General features: G+C 31.4%; 1 protein-coding gene across 2 annotated transcripts; it reads left to right on the top strand.

The window, feature by feature from the left end:
* The first annotated feature begins 13,411 nt into the window (after positions 1-13,411).
* Positions 13,412-18,588, top strand: LOC136233353 (pentatricopeptide repeat-containing protein At5g01110-like). Of its 2 annotated transcripts, XM_066022988.1 has the most exons (6): positions 13,412-13,639; positions 14,216-14,566; positions 14,643-16,713; positions 16,824-16,904; positions 17,948-18,046; positions 18,142-18,586. In XM_066022988.1, exon 3 carries the CDS (start codon positions 14,716-14,718, stop codon positions 16,558-16,560), a length of 1,845 nt encoding a protein of 614 aa, XP_065879060.1. In that variant the 5' UTR covers positions 13,412-13,639; positions 14,216-14,566; positions 14,643-14,715; the 3' UTR covers positions 16,561-16,713; positions 16,824-16,904; positions 17,948-18,046; positions 18,142-18,586. The 2 variants fall into 2 exon arrangements, with proteins under 2 accessions (XP_065879060.1, XP_065879059.1); XM_066022987.1 differs by having other exon boundaries at positions 14,216-16,713; positions 18,142-18,588.
* Positions 18,589-19,144: the final 556 nt, after the last annotated feature.

The raw sequence follows: 19,144 nt of genomic DNA, 5'->3' as shown, positions 1-19,144 counted from the left end.
AAAACAACATTTTTGGTTGGCAAACAACTTTTTTTATATTTCTTTTGGTTGCATTTTTCTGGACACCTTTGTTGAAAATAATGGTTTGTGAAAAACTCATTAATTTCTTTGTTTTTTTGTTGTATGCCATTGCAGTAACAAGTTCCTATGGCCCTGTTTTTTTTAAATTCATCCAAGTGTTGTGGTAAAGTTGTGTATTAAGTCTAAACTGCATTCTGACTACATAATTAAGGTATGGTTTTCTTACCACATTTACATTTGTTGATTGCTGTTATGTTTATGTTTTTTTGATGTAATTGTTTGGGTTAAAAGCTAAAAATTATAACACAAGTGAAATAGGATTTCAAAACCCGTTGCTGCAGGTGAAAAATATGGCAATATGTTCTTCATACATAGTTTAATGGATGTTATCTTCGCTTTCTTTAAATATGATTAATTTTTGGTGTTTTTGGCAGTATCTAATAGTGAAATATTGATGAATTTTTCCTTTGTTAGATTTGGCTCATATTGTGGTAACTCTGCCGATCACAATCGTATGTTTGGAGATGCTTGTGATCTATGTTCTTCGTCAGTATGCATATTATTTCAGCCTGCACAGACGACTATCCAAGAGGAAACGTAAACAATAGCCGAGTATCCAATCCATGATATTCAACCCAAAAGTTATTTCTATTGAGGCACACTATAATTTATTTTATTGCTTTCTCTCAATTAGATATTCATACTCTAATTGTATCAAGAAATTTTGGAAATACAAACTCTTATAGGGGTGGGCAAAAAAACCAGACAAACTGGTAACCGAACCGAAAACCGATAAACCAAACCGAAAAATACGGTTAACCGAACTGACGGTTTTGCTTTAGGGTTAAAAAATATTTTGGTTTCGGTTTCAGTTTCGGTTTTGAGTGTACAAAAACCGCGGTTAACGGTTAACCGAACCGTTTAATATATACATATATAAAAAATATATATATATTTATTTAGTTTGTAAATATATACATGAAATACAAATTATACACTTCCTAAATACTAATACTAAATACTTAACTAATAACGTATTATATTGTCCATTATAATTTTTATATCTTTTCTTTTGTCCAATACCAAATTAACCTAAGAATCTAAAAAACCCTCGTTCTTTCTCTGAAGAAAGAGGAACGAAACGAATGAGCAGCACCGCCGCCGAACGAACCATCTGGTTTCGTATCCTGTCCGATCTGGTTTTGCAAGGAAAGTCCGATCTTGCTTCCAATCTTGCATCGGCAGACCTTGCTTCATCCTTTACGAACCCCCAGTCTTCTCTCGATCTCAAACCACCGATCTTGCTTCCGATCTCGAACGAACCCACAGTCTTCTCTAGCTGATGCGCATAACCAAGGTAAGACGTTTATGGCTTTTCTTCTCTAAGCATAGCATAAGTTTCTTCTGGAGTAATTATTTTGATTATCAACTGTGTGTAAGTTTATTTCCATTGCTTTTAATTCCATAGCATAACATAAGTTTATTTCCATTGCTTTTAATTCCTCAAGAAATATGACTGTTACTTTTTGTTTTATTAAGCTTGTTCTATTTCCATAGCATAAGCACAACTTAAGTTTGTTTTATTTCCATAGCATAAGGAGAGCAGGGGTTTCCTTAGTTACAAGTTGTTGGCAAGGTTGAAAGATTAAGTCACTTCTAGGTTGTAAAACATGGCTACGGAGACTGTCTTTCTCTGAATTGACTATCACCATGTACTCTACTCTTGTATATAGAATTGCTTAAAACCTGCATTTCACACATTAATTAGTTTAACTCATCAGTGGCTTCTATATCATTGGAAAGCCATTGTTTCTAAAACATAATTGGGAACTTTAATAACTTATCTAACGTTTAACCTGTTGGTTTTGTATTGATAATTTGATTTAAATGGTTCTATAATTAAGCTCTCTGTGTAGGCTTATGGCGAAATTTGGAACTTTGTTTACTACACTTTATCTTAAGATGGTCTCGCTCCCTCCACATTGGATCTCTTAGCGGTTAGCCTAGCAGCCAGAGGCTTCCTTTCCCCTGACCTACGGAAAAGCATGTATTTTTTCCTTTCATAAAATATAGTAACTGGTAAGTTCCATCAGTTGAATTTGTTTCTATAACCAATGTTCAATGGTTCTGATTCAATCGCTTGGATATTAGATTCATGTTTGTTCAAAATGCAATGTTCTTTGATAAAAACTCTGATTTACATGTTCTACTATTGAAATTAGGATGTTCTATTAATTCAATTTCATTAAAAGTTCATGTAGTGTTGACAGTTTTTTTAATATCTCTTGTTAAATGCCTATTTAAATCAAATCATACTCATATAGTTGTGCAGTTGTTTGGCTTTGTTTTTATGGCCTTGTTTGTTATATGTTATGCATGAATAACCATTACTTATTTGCAATGTTTGTCTGTATTTGCAGTTCAACAGAGCTGACAAAGAAAATGAAGAAGGCCAAACAGATGCTATGGATTGCAAGGACCACCAGTGGTCTTTCAAAAACATTATGAAAGATGTATTATTATTCATATGTTGAAAGTTTTTTTTTCTTTTGTAATTACGATTATAATTCATCAAAATTATTATGAAAAATGTTGAAATTTCTGTTAGTTATGGTATTTATTTAATTAAGTTATGTTCATGTTATATTAATTCATTTTGTTTAGATATTTAAAATTATGTGTATTTTAATTTTATTTAAAAATTTAGGTTTGGGTAAAAATTATGGTTAACCGTTGATTTTTGGTTAACCTTTGAGAATTGGTTAAAAACCGTTAACCGAAAAACCTAACCGAGATTAACGGTTAACCGTTCATACGGTTAATCGATATGTTTGGACCGATTTCGGTTTCATTGGTTAAAAAACCGATAGTTTCGGTTCGATTAATTTTATTGTCTCATGGACCGGTTAACCGAACCGTGCCCACCCCTAAACTCTTATGCTGCCATTTTGAATATTTAAAAAAGTCAGTCTATTCAACATTCATGTCTATGATTTTTTTTAAAGAAACCATATTTGACATGCCTTCCAATTTGATGCAATATAATACCAGAACTTGCAACATCGTTGATATAGGAAAATTTAATATCAAGACTAATTACACTAAGTGTAAACAGATCCTTAAAACCTTAAGTCAAGACTAATTACCAATGCTTCCACCAAGGAACACAATAAATTGACAACCCATTAATTGAAAAAGGATAAGGCGTAAAAATACGCCTAATGTTTACAAGCAGGAGAAATTAACCCTTAACGTTTAAAATAGTACAATTTTACCCATAAGATTAGCAAGTTTGGTAAAATTCATACATTATTATAAAACACATATAAGTTTTTTTCAAAAATAGCTTTTTTGACCAAAATAAGCATTTTTGAAACTTCTCTTCACCAAACACCACTATTAGAGGTTTGACTAGTCAAAACATCTAAAGTGGCTCAAACCTCTAATTTTACCTCAAAAAGCTGTTTACCAAACAGGGTCAATATGATAAAAAAAATTCTCCAATTAACTTAACTTATCAACGTTAGAGGTAAAATTACTTTAGACTGCCAAGGTTAAGGGTAAAATTACACCATTTTAGACGGCAGGGGTAAAACTGCCCCTGGGTGTAAACTTTGCAGCTTATTCCATTAAAAAAATAAGCATCACTTAAAGAAACAATTTTTGCGAAATAGATACAAAGAAATTTAAACTGATGCATTGAATTGTATCCTTCCACTAATTGATGTTGAAAACAGTTTTGTGTTTTCGTACTTGATGAACCATATTACTTCCTATTGTAGGTTTATAATTGATAAACAATAAATGATCTGTTAGAAATCAATGTACTATTGAATTAATGAAAATTGAAAAACATTAGTATCATACAAAATAGATACAAAGAAATTTAATTATATTCTTCAAATAACAAAAAAAAAAAAAGTCTGAATATATTGATGGTAAAATATATTCATTACAAAATGTTAACAGAACGTTAAAATTAATTAGGCGATTTACTTAATTCGATATCACTATTTACGCACTTATTGGCCTTCATAAGTCCATGCTGATACAACAATATTGCATATCTCTTACGATGAAAATCAACAAAGATGTTGCTCGGTATTCAGAATTTTCGATAAAATGCTCGGCAAATGTGCACATAAGGATCCCGCTTTCTCTGTATGATTTACACACAAATAAATTGAATTATTAGTTTAAATAACATAAATTAAATTATAATAAATTAAAAATATTACATTCAGACACTATTATAACAAATAGAATGGGATGAACTTACTTGTTATCTAGATGTGGAAGGTTTTGTATCTCCTCAACAATATATGGTTCTCGTGTACTAATTCCCTCATATGAGCCAGAATTATGATCAATGTCAGTTCAGATTGCATAGAATCCGGACAACTCAATAAAAAATGGTAGCAATTCACAATATGCTACTAAGGTAGACCTAGCTTCACGAGACATCAACAGAGTCCTCAAAGAATTATACAAATAAATCCGTCTGTCTAGGAAAGACAACCTAGCTAAGACCCAATGATTTTGTTTTTTCCCAAGCATATCGGAAAGAGTACATGATCAACATTTAACCACGATGTTGAGCAATCCATGAAATGACCAAGTATTAAAGGGAGAATTTCTCGATCTCTTTTCAATATGAACTCATCACGTTTACTGGACAAAAATTGGCCATGTAGAGACTGAATATGCTCATCAAAGAATGAGTTTGTTGTTGTGCACCTTAATACGCAGGATTTACCATATATCACTTTCTTTCGCAAGTAATAGAATACTACATTTACATGCTGCAAATAATACAAAGGAAACAATTAGTACAAATACAGTTATATTTAGAAAAGTTTTTTTTTGAAGAATATATTTAGAAAAGTTAAATCATTTTTTTATGATTGTTACTAATAATTAACATTAAAACCAAAATTCTAAAAGAAACTTTATCACATGAATGACTATAGCAATTCAACAAATACATACCGATTCTGTGATGCATCATTCAATGGTACGTAAATCATATAACCAAATCTTCTCTCAGATTAATGCAATGAAAAATCAAGAGATTTTCCAATCATATCATGATCCTTCATATAAATCTTCCCCCTATACCGTCCAAAAAAAACGTTTGTTATGATTATTTATTGATTGAAAGGGTCTATAATAATAGACAATAAATGACTTACTTTCTCCATTTGTTTACCCTATAAAGCAGCCATCTTTCAAATATATCATGGTGAGGATCGTCATTATCAAATTCAGATATTAGTGTAAACGGAGACATTCCCTTTATTGATTTTGATATCACCTTCTCAGAATTACATTCTACTCCATAATTAGGTAAATCAGATGCGTGAGTGACTGACACTGGTAATGTAGCTGGTTTAATTTCACATGGCGTCAGACCAATATCAAATGATGGGGCATCATCAAACGTCATATTAACCGATGCAGTAGCCTATAAGTAAACGAAAAAATGGTTAGTATTTAATATTTTACTTAAAATATATTAATGTGTTGAAATTTACTTGACAATACGAACTTTTTTTTCCTGTAATCCCATTGTCTTGTATGCATAACCTTCTATTGCATCTAGTTGGCTTGGATTCAATTCATCTAAAATGTTACCAGACGACTCCTGTATGAAAATATAGTAATATAAGCTATATTTAATTTATTATTTTCTTAAAAAATTTAAATACAATCCAATGTATTAAATATCGTACCTCGTGGTTAGTCTCAGTTAACATACCACATGTCCCAACAACCAATGCACATCCATAATTTTCACTTAAAAATGATGATTTAGGATGTTCATTTTCACCATTGGTATACGTCGTTGTTTTTCTAGACGCATCCACTTATTTGTTGTCACCCGTCCCATTCTCCATGGTTATGTTGTTTACCTATAAAAAAACATTTAACATGAAAAAGCTGTGAATAAAAAATAATTCACTATTTAACATCATTGTTATATTGAAAATGGCCAATTGAAAACATTCATTAACATTCCACAAAAGCATTTAAAAATTACCTCAACGACATCGAATTCATAATATGATGATTTGAAAGTGCTGCTTTGTACTTTCCCTTTCCTAGATGAACTTGCCTTGCTGCCTACAACCCACTTTTTTGAATAAGCAACAACTTTTGTATAAGGTTCCCTTTATAACATAACAAAAATGTTAATATAGGGTGCAATTGTATTAGTTTTGGAAGCTTTAAAATAATGTTTACTTCAATTTAAGACTTTCTATCTACTATCTACTTTTTAAGTGATAAAAAAGGATTTGGTTTACAAAATAAAAAAGCACTAATAGAATACTTTCAACCATATTATTAATTCAACAAAATTTTACATTGTCCTCATCAGATAAATCATCAGAAGATTGGTCAATACTAGTTTCTTCAACTGGTGGTTTTGATAACCACTTCATAACTTTTACATGTAGAAAAGAAAACATGGACCTCAAAGTGAGCTAAATAATACAATTATCAAAAGGAATTGGATAATTCATTACAAAAACCCAAGCAGATAACAAAGATTTATTATTAACAACAAAAATATGTAGCACAAAAAAATGCAAACGAACATCAATCATAGATTAATCAGCATATTAAAAATATACAAGATTAAAACAATAATTCAAGGTTGAAGTTAAAAAAAATTTGATTGCTTGCCTCCCTAAATCATGGCAATAAATATTCATTTTTTAAATCTATGAATACAAACAAAATCAGGATCCTATTGTTTTATTTAGGGCATAAATGTACTTCTGCAAAAAAATGATTCATATGCATTTTCCCCCGTGAACATGAAATTTGATATTTACAAATTATAATAATCTATAATATAGAAATCAGTAACCTTCTCTATGTTTACACCTATTATTATATATTTTTTTAATAATACAATGGAATCACGTTGATGATCAAATAAGCTCATAAAATTGATTATATTGGCTACAATTGACATACCTTGTTCTTGTCCTTTTGTCACACTCGACCCTTAAACGACCTCAATCGGCATCGGGCGTGAGATTAGAAAGACACAATCAACACTTAATAGTCTCCAAATATCATAAATATCACTTTTATAGGCATTCCTCATAAATGTATATTCTAAATAAATCAATATTCCAACTACATTAGTGATTCAAGAACCTCAACATTTTTATCAACTCCATCATATCACAACCAAAATACTAAGGTTCAAATGATACTTCTAACAATAAGCAATAACTTCCAAATTCTCGCCTATTCGGTCGGTAACCTTCTCTCTATCATGTACCTTCTCACCTAAAAGCATTAAAACATTTAAAAAAAAGGTGAGACAAAAATCTCAGTAAGCAATTATCAACTACATAAAATACTTATACTCAAAATAACTATATTTATAATTAAATTTTCAAAATGCATAATATAAAATTCATATTCTTCAAAATGGACCTTTTATGGACTAAACCATAATAAAATACTTAAAATAGTACATTTAACCAAATATGCAATTTAAAATATCAAGCTTGCTATCATTTTTCAAAATAGCACACATAGTCAAAACGTAAATCACTGTATTAAAACACTTAATATAAAACTCATGTCCAAAATAACTATATATATTTATTTGTTTAAAATCTCAACTATACAAAATAAATAGGTTCGCAATTAACCATTTAATTAAATCAACTGTAAATCAATAAATACTTCATAAACTGTTTTTCGGTAAATACTTTATAAATCGTATTTTGATAAATATTTCATAAAATGTATTTCAATAAATACTTCACAAACTGTATCTCAATAAATACTGCATCAACTGTATATCAATAAACACTTCATAAACCATATATCAATAAATATCTCATAAATCGTATATCATTAAATATTTCGCAAATCGTATATCAATATATACTTCGCAAACCGTATCCATCCGAGAGATAATCCCCGTATGTATCAATCCCCACAATATAATAGAATCGAGATATCTCATAATTTTGCCTAACCCGCATGGTCTTACTCAATACTTCTTTGCCATACCCGCTAGGTCTTTCAACTGTGTACACATGTCGTATTTCTCACTAAATACGGACTTTAATAAAAACCACCTATCCGGATTACTCTTGACGGATACTAAAAATATTATAATTTCATAATATAATTTAAAATCAGAAATATATTTATATACATATGACTCATAAATCAACATCATAATATTTTCTCAATATCTTTATTCAATCCATTTCCAAAATGTTAAATCATACTTCATAAATCAAACAAAAATCACCAATAAATAATTTATGGACATACTTATCAATAACTTCAATTTCTTAAAAATAACACATAAATCATCGTATATAGACTTTATTTCAATAAATCATAATTTCATCAAAATTAATATTTTAACAACCTTTAATTAAAACTCAAATTTACTTTGAGAAATAATTCATAGAAAACCACTCATTTACTCTTCAAAATATCAAATCTTACACAAACATTAATCAAATATACTAAGTTCATCAAAACCAAACTTAAATCATGTATACATAAACATATATTATAGGTTGAAATTGACATGCAAATACATATATAATTACTTGAACTTAACTTTAAGCTCATGTCAAAAACTAATTCATAAAAACTCCAATTAATCAAATGCATGTAAAAAATCACCACAAAAATTCAATTTTCTGTAAAATATAGATTTATATATACATATATATACATACAAACTCAAAAGAGTAGTTGATAATTACTTACCTTAGCACTAATTGAGAGAAAAAACACATTAAAACCTCAAATCTTCCCCTCCAATCTGCTTAGGACGAATTGATTCTACAAATCGCCAAATCAAAATCACACCGACCACAATGTGTATTAGGATGTCTAGAAACTACTGTAAAAAATTGAGCTCGATCCGACGGTGCAAACTCCAGATATCAAATAATGATCAAAACTAGGTGAAATTTGGATAAAATGAAGAACAATGGAGAAGATGAGATGAATTCTTTTTTTTTTTTCTTCTTTTGTGGTAATGATCAGCAGCCTTGAGCCACGAAATTGGCTTCTTAAATTATGGGATTTATGTTCCCAATGAGGGAAAATGTCCCTTTTGATCCCTCTAACATTTAACTTCTTTTAAAACTTACCCTAAACTTTTAATTTTACACTTAAATCATGAAATTAGCCTCCAATCTATATCCATAATATTCAATTAACTCTCCAATCAATAAACAACTATAATATAATCTTATATTAGAGTATAATAACTAAAATTAGGGACACGGATGTGACACCTTTACTGCACAAACTTTTCCCAAGTTTTGTAATTCGTTTCTATCTCTGCCATATATACATAAAAGTGGGCTTGTAAAAAAGCTATATGAATCCCCAACCCTTTTACTTCATTTGCAATATCCATTATACGGTCGTTCAACAGTGTGAAATGATCTTCCTTTTCATCCTCATTTGACCGAGAGAACTCTCCTTCACTACTTAATTCAAATGAATATGAATCATTACTTGTCGTAATGTCTAATTCATAGTTGGTATTCTCGCCATGGAGGGCATTTCCCATTCCATCTGCAATTTCCTTCCCTTTATCAAATAAACCCTGTAAATGCAACAACCCTTTCTCTGCAACTGTAGCTGTTATGTTCCTCACTTTTAACTAGTATTCAATGAAATAAAAAGTGTTAAACCAATTTAAAATTTTTTAAAAACAGAATACACTAATTAATGGAAGAAAATATTAAGTAAAACTACTTACTAAGTGAGAAGGAAGGCTGAATATTTCTCTTCGCAACTCTTTCATGGGCGGCTTTCCAATAGAAGACCAGTTCAACATTCGAGGGATGGTTTTTCCAATCCTTTTAGCGAATTTACCATCTATTGCACCACAACGTTCATAAAACCATACCTGCAATGCTACTGGACATCTTAATATGCTACATTTTGTTGGAAACCCATAATGGATGTAACCGCCCCTGTGGGATTTACCAGTATATTTCTCTTTCAAAGATTTAAATGTGTACTCAAATGCAAGTTTCCCCCATGGAAAAACATTCCAATATGGACTATCAAGTATTTGAAAATGCAAATCAGGGATGTTTTTTTTGGTACATTTGATAACAAATAGTGATGCAAAAAAAATAAGAACGCAAGCTTGACTGCATACTCATCACAATCCCCACGCTTATTTTTAAAACATTAAAAAACTGATAGCTTAGTCACTTTTTGCAAACCTCCAAAATATTTCTTTTTTAACCTCATGGATTCAGTATACTGATAATTTTCAACATCACCAACACATTGTAAGCCGGTCACTAATGCAAACTCTACAATCCCAAACTTTAGCTTAACCCCACAGACATTAAACCACATTTCACAATCATTTTTTTGGTTTACCTCCCTCAAAAGTAAAGCATGCAAAATCTGAGGTTGGACACAAATGCTATCTAATTTTAAAAAATGTCCAAAACTAGTTAGCAAACAATGATAATTGAGTTGAAGATAATGTGTGTTTAATATCACGAATAGCATCAACTGTTATGGTTGTTGTCACGCAACATGAATAGAAATGCTCAGGCTTAGTAAGGTAATCCCATTCCTGTAATAAATAAAAAAAAATGTTACATAAATAACTATATTTTATAACGTAAAAATTAACATAAATAGCGTACTAACCCGCAAATCTCCTTTTTTTCCTCGGGAACCATTGCTTACGCTCATTCACTTGAAAAGTATTTGGAGAACCATTGTTTTCTTTACTAACTGTACTTTTCAATTTTGGTGTAACACTAGATTTTCGTATTTTTGAAAAAACACCAGATATCCTTTTCTGTTTCATTCTTTCAATTTTTTTTGAAATAGTAGAATTTTGTAGAAAATTATTTACCCTTTTCACCATAGCTGTTCCAAAAAAAAATGGAAATAATTAACATGAATATAACAAAATCCCTCTTAAATGCTCTATTTGTTCATATACAACTTAAAAGAAAATCATCAAAATGAAGTAACTAATGTAAATTTAATTGTGGTTCAATTATTATAATTAAAAGCAGCATCAGATAATTAACTATTGGTTTTTTTTAATCAAATATTGTTTCAATTGATAAACATGAAATAAATAAGATTCTTAAAAATAGAATTGCCATTTTGGAAGCACTAATATATCAAATTAATCAGACAACTGGTATTTCTCAGATATCAAACAACATGTTTATTCAAGGATACAAATACTGATAGCGTAATAAGATCTGAGATGAGTGAGTTAAAAAAGATAGTATATAGGTTTTGTTTTGTATAAAGTAGTAATTAAAAATCAAATACTGTGCTTAAAATGGAATCGTTCGACCAATAAATTACATCAAAAAAACATAAACATAACAGCAATCAACAAATGAAAATATGGTAAGAAAAACATACATTGACTATATAGTCAGAATGCAGTTCAGACTTAATACACAACTTTACTACATCACTTGGATGAATTTAAAAAAAAACAGAGCCACAGGAACTTGTTACTGATATGGCACATAACAAAAAAAAAACAGAGAAATTAATGAGTTTTTCACAAACCATTATTTTCAACAAAGGTGTCCAGAAAAATGCAACCAAAAGAAATATAAAAAAACATTGTTTGCCAACCAAAAATGCTGTTTTAAGAAAAAAGAATAAGAAAGAACCTTGCTAAGAAAACAAAGCATCAGCCAAAGAGAAATTCGAAGAACATTTCCCATCGATTATGAATTTGCACAAAGCATTAGCAGTCATTAGGTACCAATGGAAAACTAATAAGCTAGAACAAAAGCTTGGAAACAATAATCGAGGCTGAAACTATCGAAGGTCAAAAAAATCCAGAAAATTGAAAACGATCACTACTAAAAATCAGTAACAGCAGCAAAAAGAACAATGAAAAACAAAAAAACAGAAGAAGGTAATAAACCGCAAAAACATAGTGGTTAACACAATTACTTCTTCAAATCAGGAACAACAGTAAACCGAAAAAGTATAGTGGTTAACAGAATCACTTCTGAAAATCAGGAACAACAACAAAAATAAATACGTAGAAGGAGGAAGGAAGCGACAAAAAGATAGTGGTTCAGAAAATATAGGATTGAAATATAAATTTGTATTAATCAAATTGATAATAAATTTAAATAATTAATGTGATAACTATAAATTTGACATAATTGAAAATAAATGCATCAGAATTGATATTCATAATTTAACCATCGACGATAAAAGACTATATATATATATATATATATATATATATATATATATATATATATATATATATATATATATAATGTTATAAATAAAAATAAAAAACTGATTTCGCGTGCAATTTCCTCTTGTTAAAAAGTAAAGTTGATTATCAAATCAAACCCGTCTCTCTTCCTCTCTTCCTCTCTCATCGTTTGTAACTGGAACAGTCGCCCCCCGTCTGTCTTCCTCTCCTCCTCTCTCACACCGATCGCCGTCTCTCTTGCGATCTCGCCGTCTCTCTTCCTCTCCTCCTCTCTCACACCGCCCGCCGTCTCTCTTCCGATCTGGCACACAGCCGCTGTCCTCCTCCTCACACCGCCGCTGTCGTTCCGATCTCTCACCGTTCGTGGTTGATTAAGGTATATCTGCTACTGATAGCTCATTTTGCTACTGTTTGTTTGTTTGTTACATGACTACTTAGTACTGTTTGTTTGTTCGTGATTAATTCATGCTACTATTAGCTCATTTTGCTACTGTTTGTTTGTTACATGACTATGTAACTATGTTAGACAAGCTATAGAAGATGCACGCATTATCAAAATTAATGCTGAAGTAAATAATCACTTATTATACTAGAATCCGCAACCCTTAAGAAAGGTATCTTTAGAGCTGGTAGATCATATTTATGTTAAGAAATATCTTATTTCCTCAAACATCAAATGAGCAGTCTAAGGGACCAACCCTTAGTCCTTGTTTGGGAGGAGGTTAATGGGAGTAAATGAGAGTAATGAAAGGTTAAGTATTAAGTTAACATTGTTTGAGAGTTATTTTTTTGAAAGTAAATGGAGGTTAATGGGGTTAAATGTTTACTCCCTCTCACCTTCAAACTCTAACTTCCAAATTGGGGGTTAATGGAAGTAACATAAAGTTTTTTAAAATTTCTTGTCTCTGCAGAGTAAATTTAACATTCCTTCCCTTTCGTATTTAAACTCTCAAACTAAGTTAAACATTTAACCTCATTTCCATCATATAATCTCCCAAACAAGGTTAATTTTTAACTTTCCTTTCCATCACTTTCCTTCCATTTCCATTAGCTACTTTAATATCTCCATTAACCTCTAAACTCCCGAACAAAGGCTTACTAACCATCTATTTACTAATCCTTCTAAACCCCTCCCAATCAAGCCCTAAACTTCATCCCAAATTGAAACAAAATCTCACTTTTCCCATTAGAATTGAGAATCCCCATCCTTCCCTCACTGAGTTCGAGTCGAGCTTCCTCCTCTGCTCTCCTGCTGTGCTTGGCTGCTCCATCCACTGCTTCTCTCCTCTCCAATCGCCACTACCAGTTGCTACCCCAGTCCGTGGCGCAGTTTTTGACTTGTTTTGCTTATTCATCCAGGTATATGATTCTAAAACAATACGACTTAATGGTTGAATATTTATATGCATTTGTAAATGTAGAAAGCAGAAACTGCGCATAGGATTTCTACTGAGCCATCCTTCGCTCTAAATATCATTGTATGTTATTCAAGGGAACTGCAGTTTAGTTGCTTGAAGGTTTTTCCAATTTCTAATATCAAATCTTTTTTCTTCGATTGATCGCAATCTGAAATGGGTTTCTTTCCTTTTTCTACGTTTTTGTTATACTGATTATATTCACTGGCAGTGATAATTGGTGAAAGGTATTGAATACTAATTTCATAGTGATGCTTTGCGGAGTAGTATGAATAATTAAAATTATTGACATTGCTGTAATTCATGGTTATGCCGACATTGATATTTCTTTTCTTTTGTCATTGGCAAGTTTACTCAAATTTTTTACTGTCGTTCATTTGGTATTCATTTTTTTCAGTTAGCTTGTGCTGTTACTACATTGAAGTTGTTCTGCTTCATTTTGCTTGGTTAGGGTTGGTTTCATTCTATTGAGTCCAATTGTGCTTTTTCCTATGCTTAATCAAAGCATGTCTTTTTGCAGCATTGGGTTGAAGGAAATAGGAAAGGCGTATTAATCTGTTGACTGTTGGAATTATATCTCTTTAGTTGATGAAATTTCCAAATTCATAGAAGGGAAAAGGAAAGCAACAGAACATGAGAATGCAGTGTTTCACAAAGATGGCCAATTATCTTGTACCATGTCAGAATTGCTATCAGAGCATCATTAACACCCACAAAAGGCTCTATGCTATCACTTATCTAAACCAGGGTCCCAAATATGTCAATCTCCATACCCTTGGCTCTTTTCAAAATCCAAACCAAGAAACAATTTCATCAACAGATACACCTGATTCTTTCCTAGTGGAAAAAATTATGTTCAATTTAAGACAAGGTAATGTAAAGTCCCTGCACAATTATCTTCTTCACTTAAACCCATCAATTGTAGTTGACGTTTTACATTTGTGTAGTGATAATTTGCAACTCGGTCAAATATTTATAGATCATGTTGTATCGAATAGTAAGAGTATCAAACATACATCGATGTCACTGAGTGCAATGATTTATGTTTTGGTACGTTGTAGAAGGTCATCTGATGCGCAAGCCTTGATTCTTAGGATGATAAGGAGAAGTGGAGCTTCAAGGGTTGAGATTGTTGAGTCTTTGATATCAGTGAGTAGTAGTTGCGGGTTGAATAATTTAGTGTTTGATTTGCTAATTAGGTCTTATGTCCAAGCCAAAAAGTTAATGGAAGGGAATGAAGCATTTAGAATCTTGAGAAGTAAAGGAATTTTTGTGTCTATAAATGCTTGTAATAGTCTTTTAGGTGGACTTGTGAAAATGGGTTGGGTTGATTTGGCATGGGAAGTGTATAGGGAAATTGTTGGAAGTGGCATTGAGTTGAATGTCTATACATTAAATATTATGGTTAATGCATTGTGCAAAGATCACAAGATTGATGATGTCAACAAATTGTTATTGGATATGGAGAAAAATGGAATTTTTGCAGATGTTGTGACATATAATACGCTTATCAATGCATATTGTCGTGAAGGGCTTCTAGATGATGCTTTTCAGGTTATTGATTCAATGTTGCATAAGGGATTGAAACCATGTCTCTTTACATATAATGCTATAATGAATGGCTTATGTAAAAGGGGAAAATATGCTAGAGCAAAGGAGGTTTTGGGTGAAATGTTGAATATTGGATTGAACCCTGATACTACCACTTACAATACATTGCTCGTTGAAAGTTGTAGGAAAGACAATTTTTTGGAAGCTAAAGAAATTTTTGGTGATATGCTGCATCAAAACATTGTTCCTAATCTTGTTAGCTTCAGTTCAATTATTGGGGCGTTCGCAAAAACTGGACATCTTGATCAAGCACTGTTGTACTTTAGAGAAATGAAGAAATCTGGCTTTGTTCCAGATCATGTGATTTATACTATCCTTATAGATGGCTATTGTAGGCAAGGCATGATGTTAGAAGCTTTGAAAATGCGGGATGATATGCTACAGCAAGGTTGTATTTTGGATGTGGTTGCATATAATGCAATATTGAACGGGTTGTGCAAAGAGAAGATGCTCACTGATGCGAATGCACTGTTTGAAGAGATGGTTGAAAGAGGCATATTTCCTGATTTTTACACGTATACAACGCTCATTCACGGGTATTGCAAGGATGGGAATATGGAAAAAGCTTTAAGTTTATTTGGGACCATGACTCAGGTAAATATCAAGCCAGACATTGTGACATACAACACTTTAATTGATGGGTTTTGCAGGGCAGGCGACATGGAAAAGGCTTATGAGTTATGGACTGATATGATTTCTAGAAAGATTTTTCCCAATCTCATTTCATATGCCATATTAATAAATGGTTTCTGTAATCTGGGTGATGTCTCAGAGGCTTTCAAATTGTGGGATGAAATGTTCATGAAAGGCATCCGGCCTGCTCTTATTACTTGTAATACCATTATAAAGGGCTATTGTAGATCAGGTGATGCATCGAAGGCAAATGAATTCATGGGAAAGATGATTTCTAAAGGAGTAGTTCCTGATAGTATCACATATAATACCCTCGTTAATGGATTTGTAAGAGAAGAAAATATGGACCAGGCATTTATTCTGACCAAGAAGATGGAAAAAGAAGGGATATCACCTGATGTCATTACGTATAATGTAATTCTGCATGGATTCTGTCGGCAAGGTAGAATGTCAGAGGCAGAATTGATCTTACGGAAAATGATAGAGAAAGGGGTAGACCCTGATAGATCCACTTTCACAGCTTTGATAAATGGCCATGTCTCCCAGGAAAACTTGAAGGAAGCGTTTCGATTTCATGATGAAATGCTGGAAAGGGGTTTTGTCCCAGATGATCAGTTTTAATTTAGCTAAGACTGGTGCTTTCCCTTGTTGATAAACGCATCTAAACAAGCTTTGTCGGCAGTTATATACATGAAATTTTGCAGATTACATATCCTGATTGCTCTGCTACTGCAGAAGTTGTGATTGGTATACATCCGTTTCACTTTGTACGAGGTATGCTATTCTACTGTTGCATTTGTGTGTGTTTGTTTATGGTACAATATGTTTACTATTATATATATATTTTTTAATTAATGCTTCACTTGTTTATGCGTTATTTGAAGGTATACTTAAAACCTGCCAAAAGGAAAGCTTGATTCCATTATTATGTGAAGTTCCTTGTTTCTTCGCTGACCATATTGAAGGTAGGGTTGCTTCTGTCCTTGATAACTCTTTCTTTTTCAATTAAGAGTAAGAAAAATTTAGATTTCCATTCATGGTGTTTTATGCCCATCCATCCTCTCAGCCAAATGTTGTTAATATTAGGCATGCTGAGTTATTGAACACGCTTAAGAGATCGACTTCTGTCTGTTTTTTCTGCAACTACATGCTTATTTTGACCTGTTTTAAGCATTTTAGGCGGTCAGTTTGCATTTGGCTACATTTTTTCACTTACATAATCTATCATTTTCTGCTTCTTCTTGCTGGTATGGTAATCATTGCTTCCTGAAAATGAATTCCTATATATATAATATTGCTTTGGAAGCCGCTAGCCATTGTCAATTGCATCATGATTCAGTTCCCATAAATTTTACGGTAGAACAAGTCAAGACCATCTTGTTTAATCGAAAGAAGTCCCTAGTTTTTAGCTGTTGAGTGATGGATTGTTAAATCTATTATATTTTGAAAGAGAATTATTTGAAAGTGTGTAATATGTAATTCTATTAAGGTGCACCATCTTGAAATTTTCAGCTCCCTTCTAAAAGGGCAGTCTATTGACTGACCTCAGAACAAAGTCGGAACAGTCAGACGCAGTTGATGTTAGTTTGTTTTTGAAATAGTTTTGCAGTTATCAATAAGTTCCTAGAAAATAGGAATAAGTTAGAATTTGTTTTTATCTGACTTAGTCTTTTGCTGTAATCACGTTCCCTTTATATTTGGGAGGTTATCTTTCTTTTCTGCTTTTCAGTTTACTGTACGGCTATTTAAAGCCTCTCCTGTTTACATTCTAAATAACAAATAACTTTGCAATATCTGCAATTGTCTATTGTGCTCATCTTTTGTGAACATTTGATTGAGTACTTGTATTAGTTCTCTATGACAAGGATAAAGTGTGAAGTGATGGTGTATTTGCTAAAACTACTGACTTTATTATGGAAAAAAACCATATATAAAAATTATCCAAAAACTACTAGTAACAATCTTGTGTTTTTGGATAATCTAGCCCCTTGACTAACAAATCTTTCAGGCATATATTCCGACAAAAATGAAGATGATTGCATCTAGTGTGGGTGATGATGCGCCAATTAGCAAAGAATAATAGATATACCGACATAATTGTTATCAGGTCAGGGTCCACATTATCTAAAATTACTAGTAAGGAATTTTCAGTCTGCAAGTTGAATTTTGGTATTTAAGAAATTTTGCTCATTTTTTCTTCAGGTTTGAGATTGAATGGAGAATGCTTAGAAGAATTCTGGATAAAGGGTCAGTTGGTTGTTCAACTTCTCGCACGGTGAAGTTAGTCCACAACTTAACTTCTAAGTCAACTTGAACCAAAAGTGACACATGTGGCGCTTCAAATTAGTCCAATAATGTTAAGTTGAAGGACCAAATTGATACTCAAAGATCATTTTGGAGCAAATTTACTCGTGAGCTAAGATGAAGGTAAGATTAGAATTTTTATCCACAGAATACAAATGATCCAATTGTGTTTTCTCAATGCACTTATAAGTTATAATACTTGAATTGAAGCTTATATTATATATACTAGTATTGGGTGGATAATTGTTTTGCACAACATTTTAATATTTTTTAAATTTTATATCATTTATATGTAGTGATATTAATATTTTGTTTTAAAATAATTTCAATTTACATATTGTAAATAAATTAATATATATATCTTTATAATTGCTTGATAATAGGTTACGGAAGTTGTTGAAATCATAGTCTATTGACCATGTTGACATGTTTGTAAGGATTTCTTTCCGTTCTTGTAAAATACTTTTTCTATATAATCTTGCAATTTTAAAATATTTATTACACTTTGTGACGATGTTTTTTCAATCAAATTCTAGCTCTCCTCAAAATTCCTTTTCTCGTGCTTAAAAAAATCTTTGAGAAATCCATGAATTTGAAATAAGCATGTCTTTCTTTTTAAATTTTATTTGGTTTATATAGTAGTTTGAAGATTTAAATATTGTGTTAATTATTACTACAAAAAATTAAATGTGTTATAATTTTTTTTAATTCTATTAGTTTTAATGTTATTTATGAAAGTTAAATAAATGGAATTTGAATGGATCCTACATATTTTTTATCGTTATATAATTTATTTTCGTTGGTATATTTTGTAAGAGCATCTCCATTGGAGTATAATGAACCACTCATTATACTCCTTTAATAAACTCTCTCCCATTGGAGTGAGTTTAATATATTGAGT

Source organism: Euphorbia lathyris, chromosome 6, assembly GCF_963576675.1.
Source record: "Euphorbia lathyris chromosome 6, ddEupLath1.1, whole genome shotgun sequence".
In the NCBI taxonomy this organism is placed as follows: domain Eukaryota; kingdom Viridiplantae; phylum Streptophyta; class Magnoliopsida; order Malpighiales; family Euphorbiaceae; genus Euphorbia; species Euphorbia lathyris.
The sequence above is the reverse complement of the archived record's forward strand: the minus strand, read 5'-3'. Positions and strand labels throughout refer to the sequence as shown.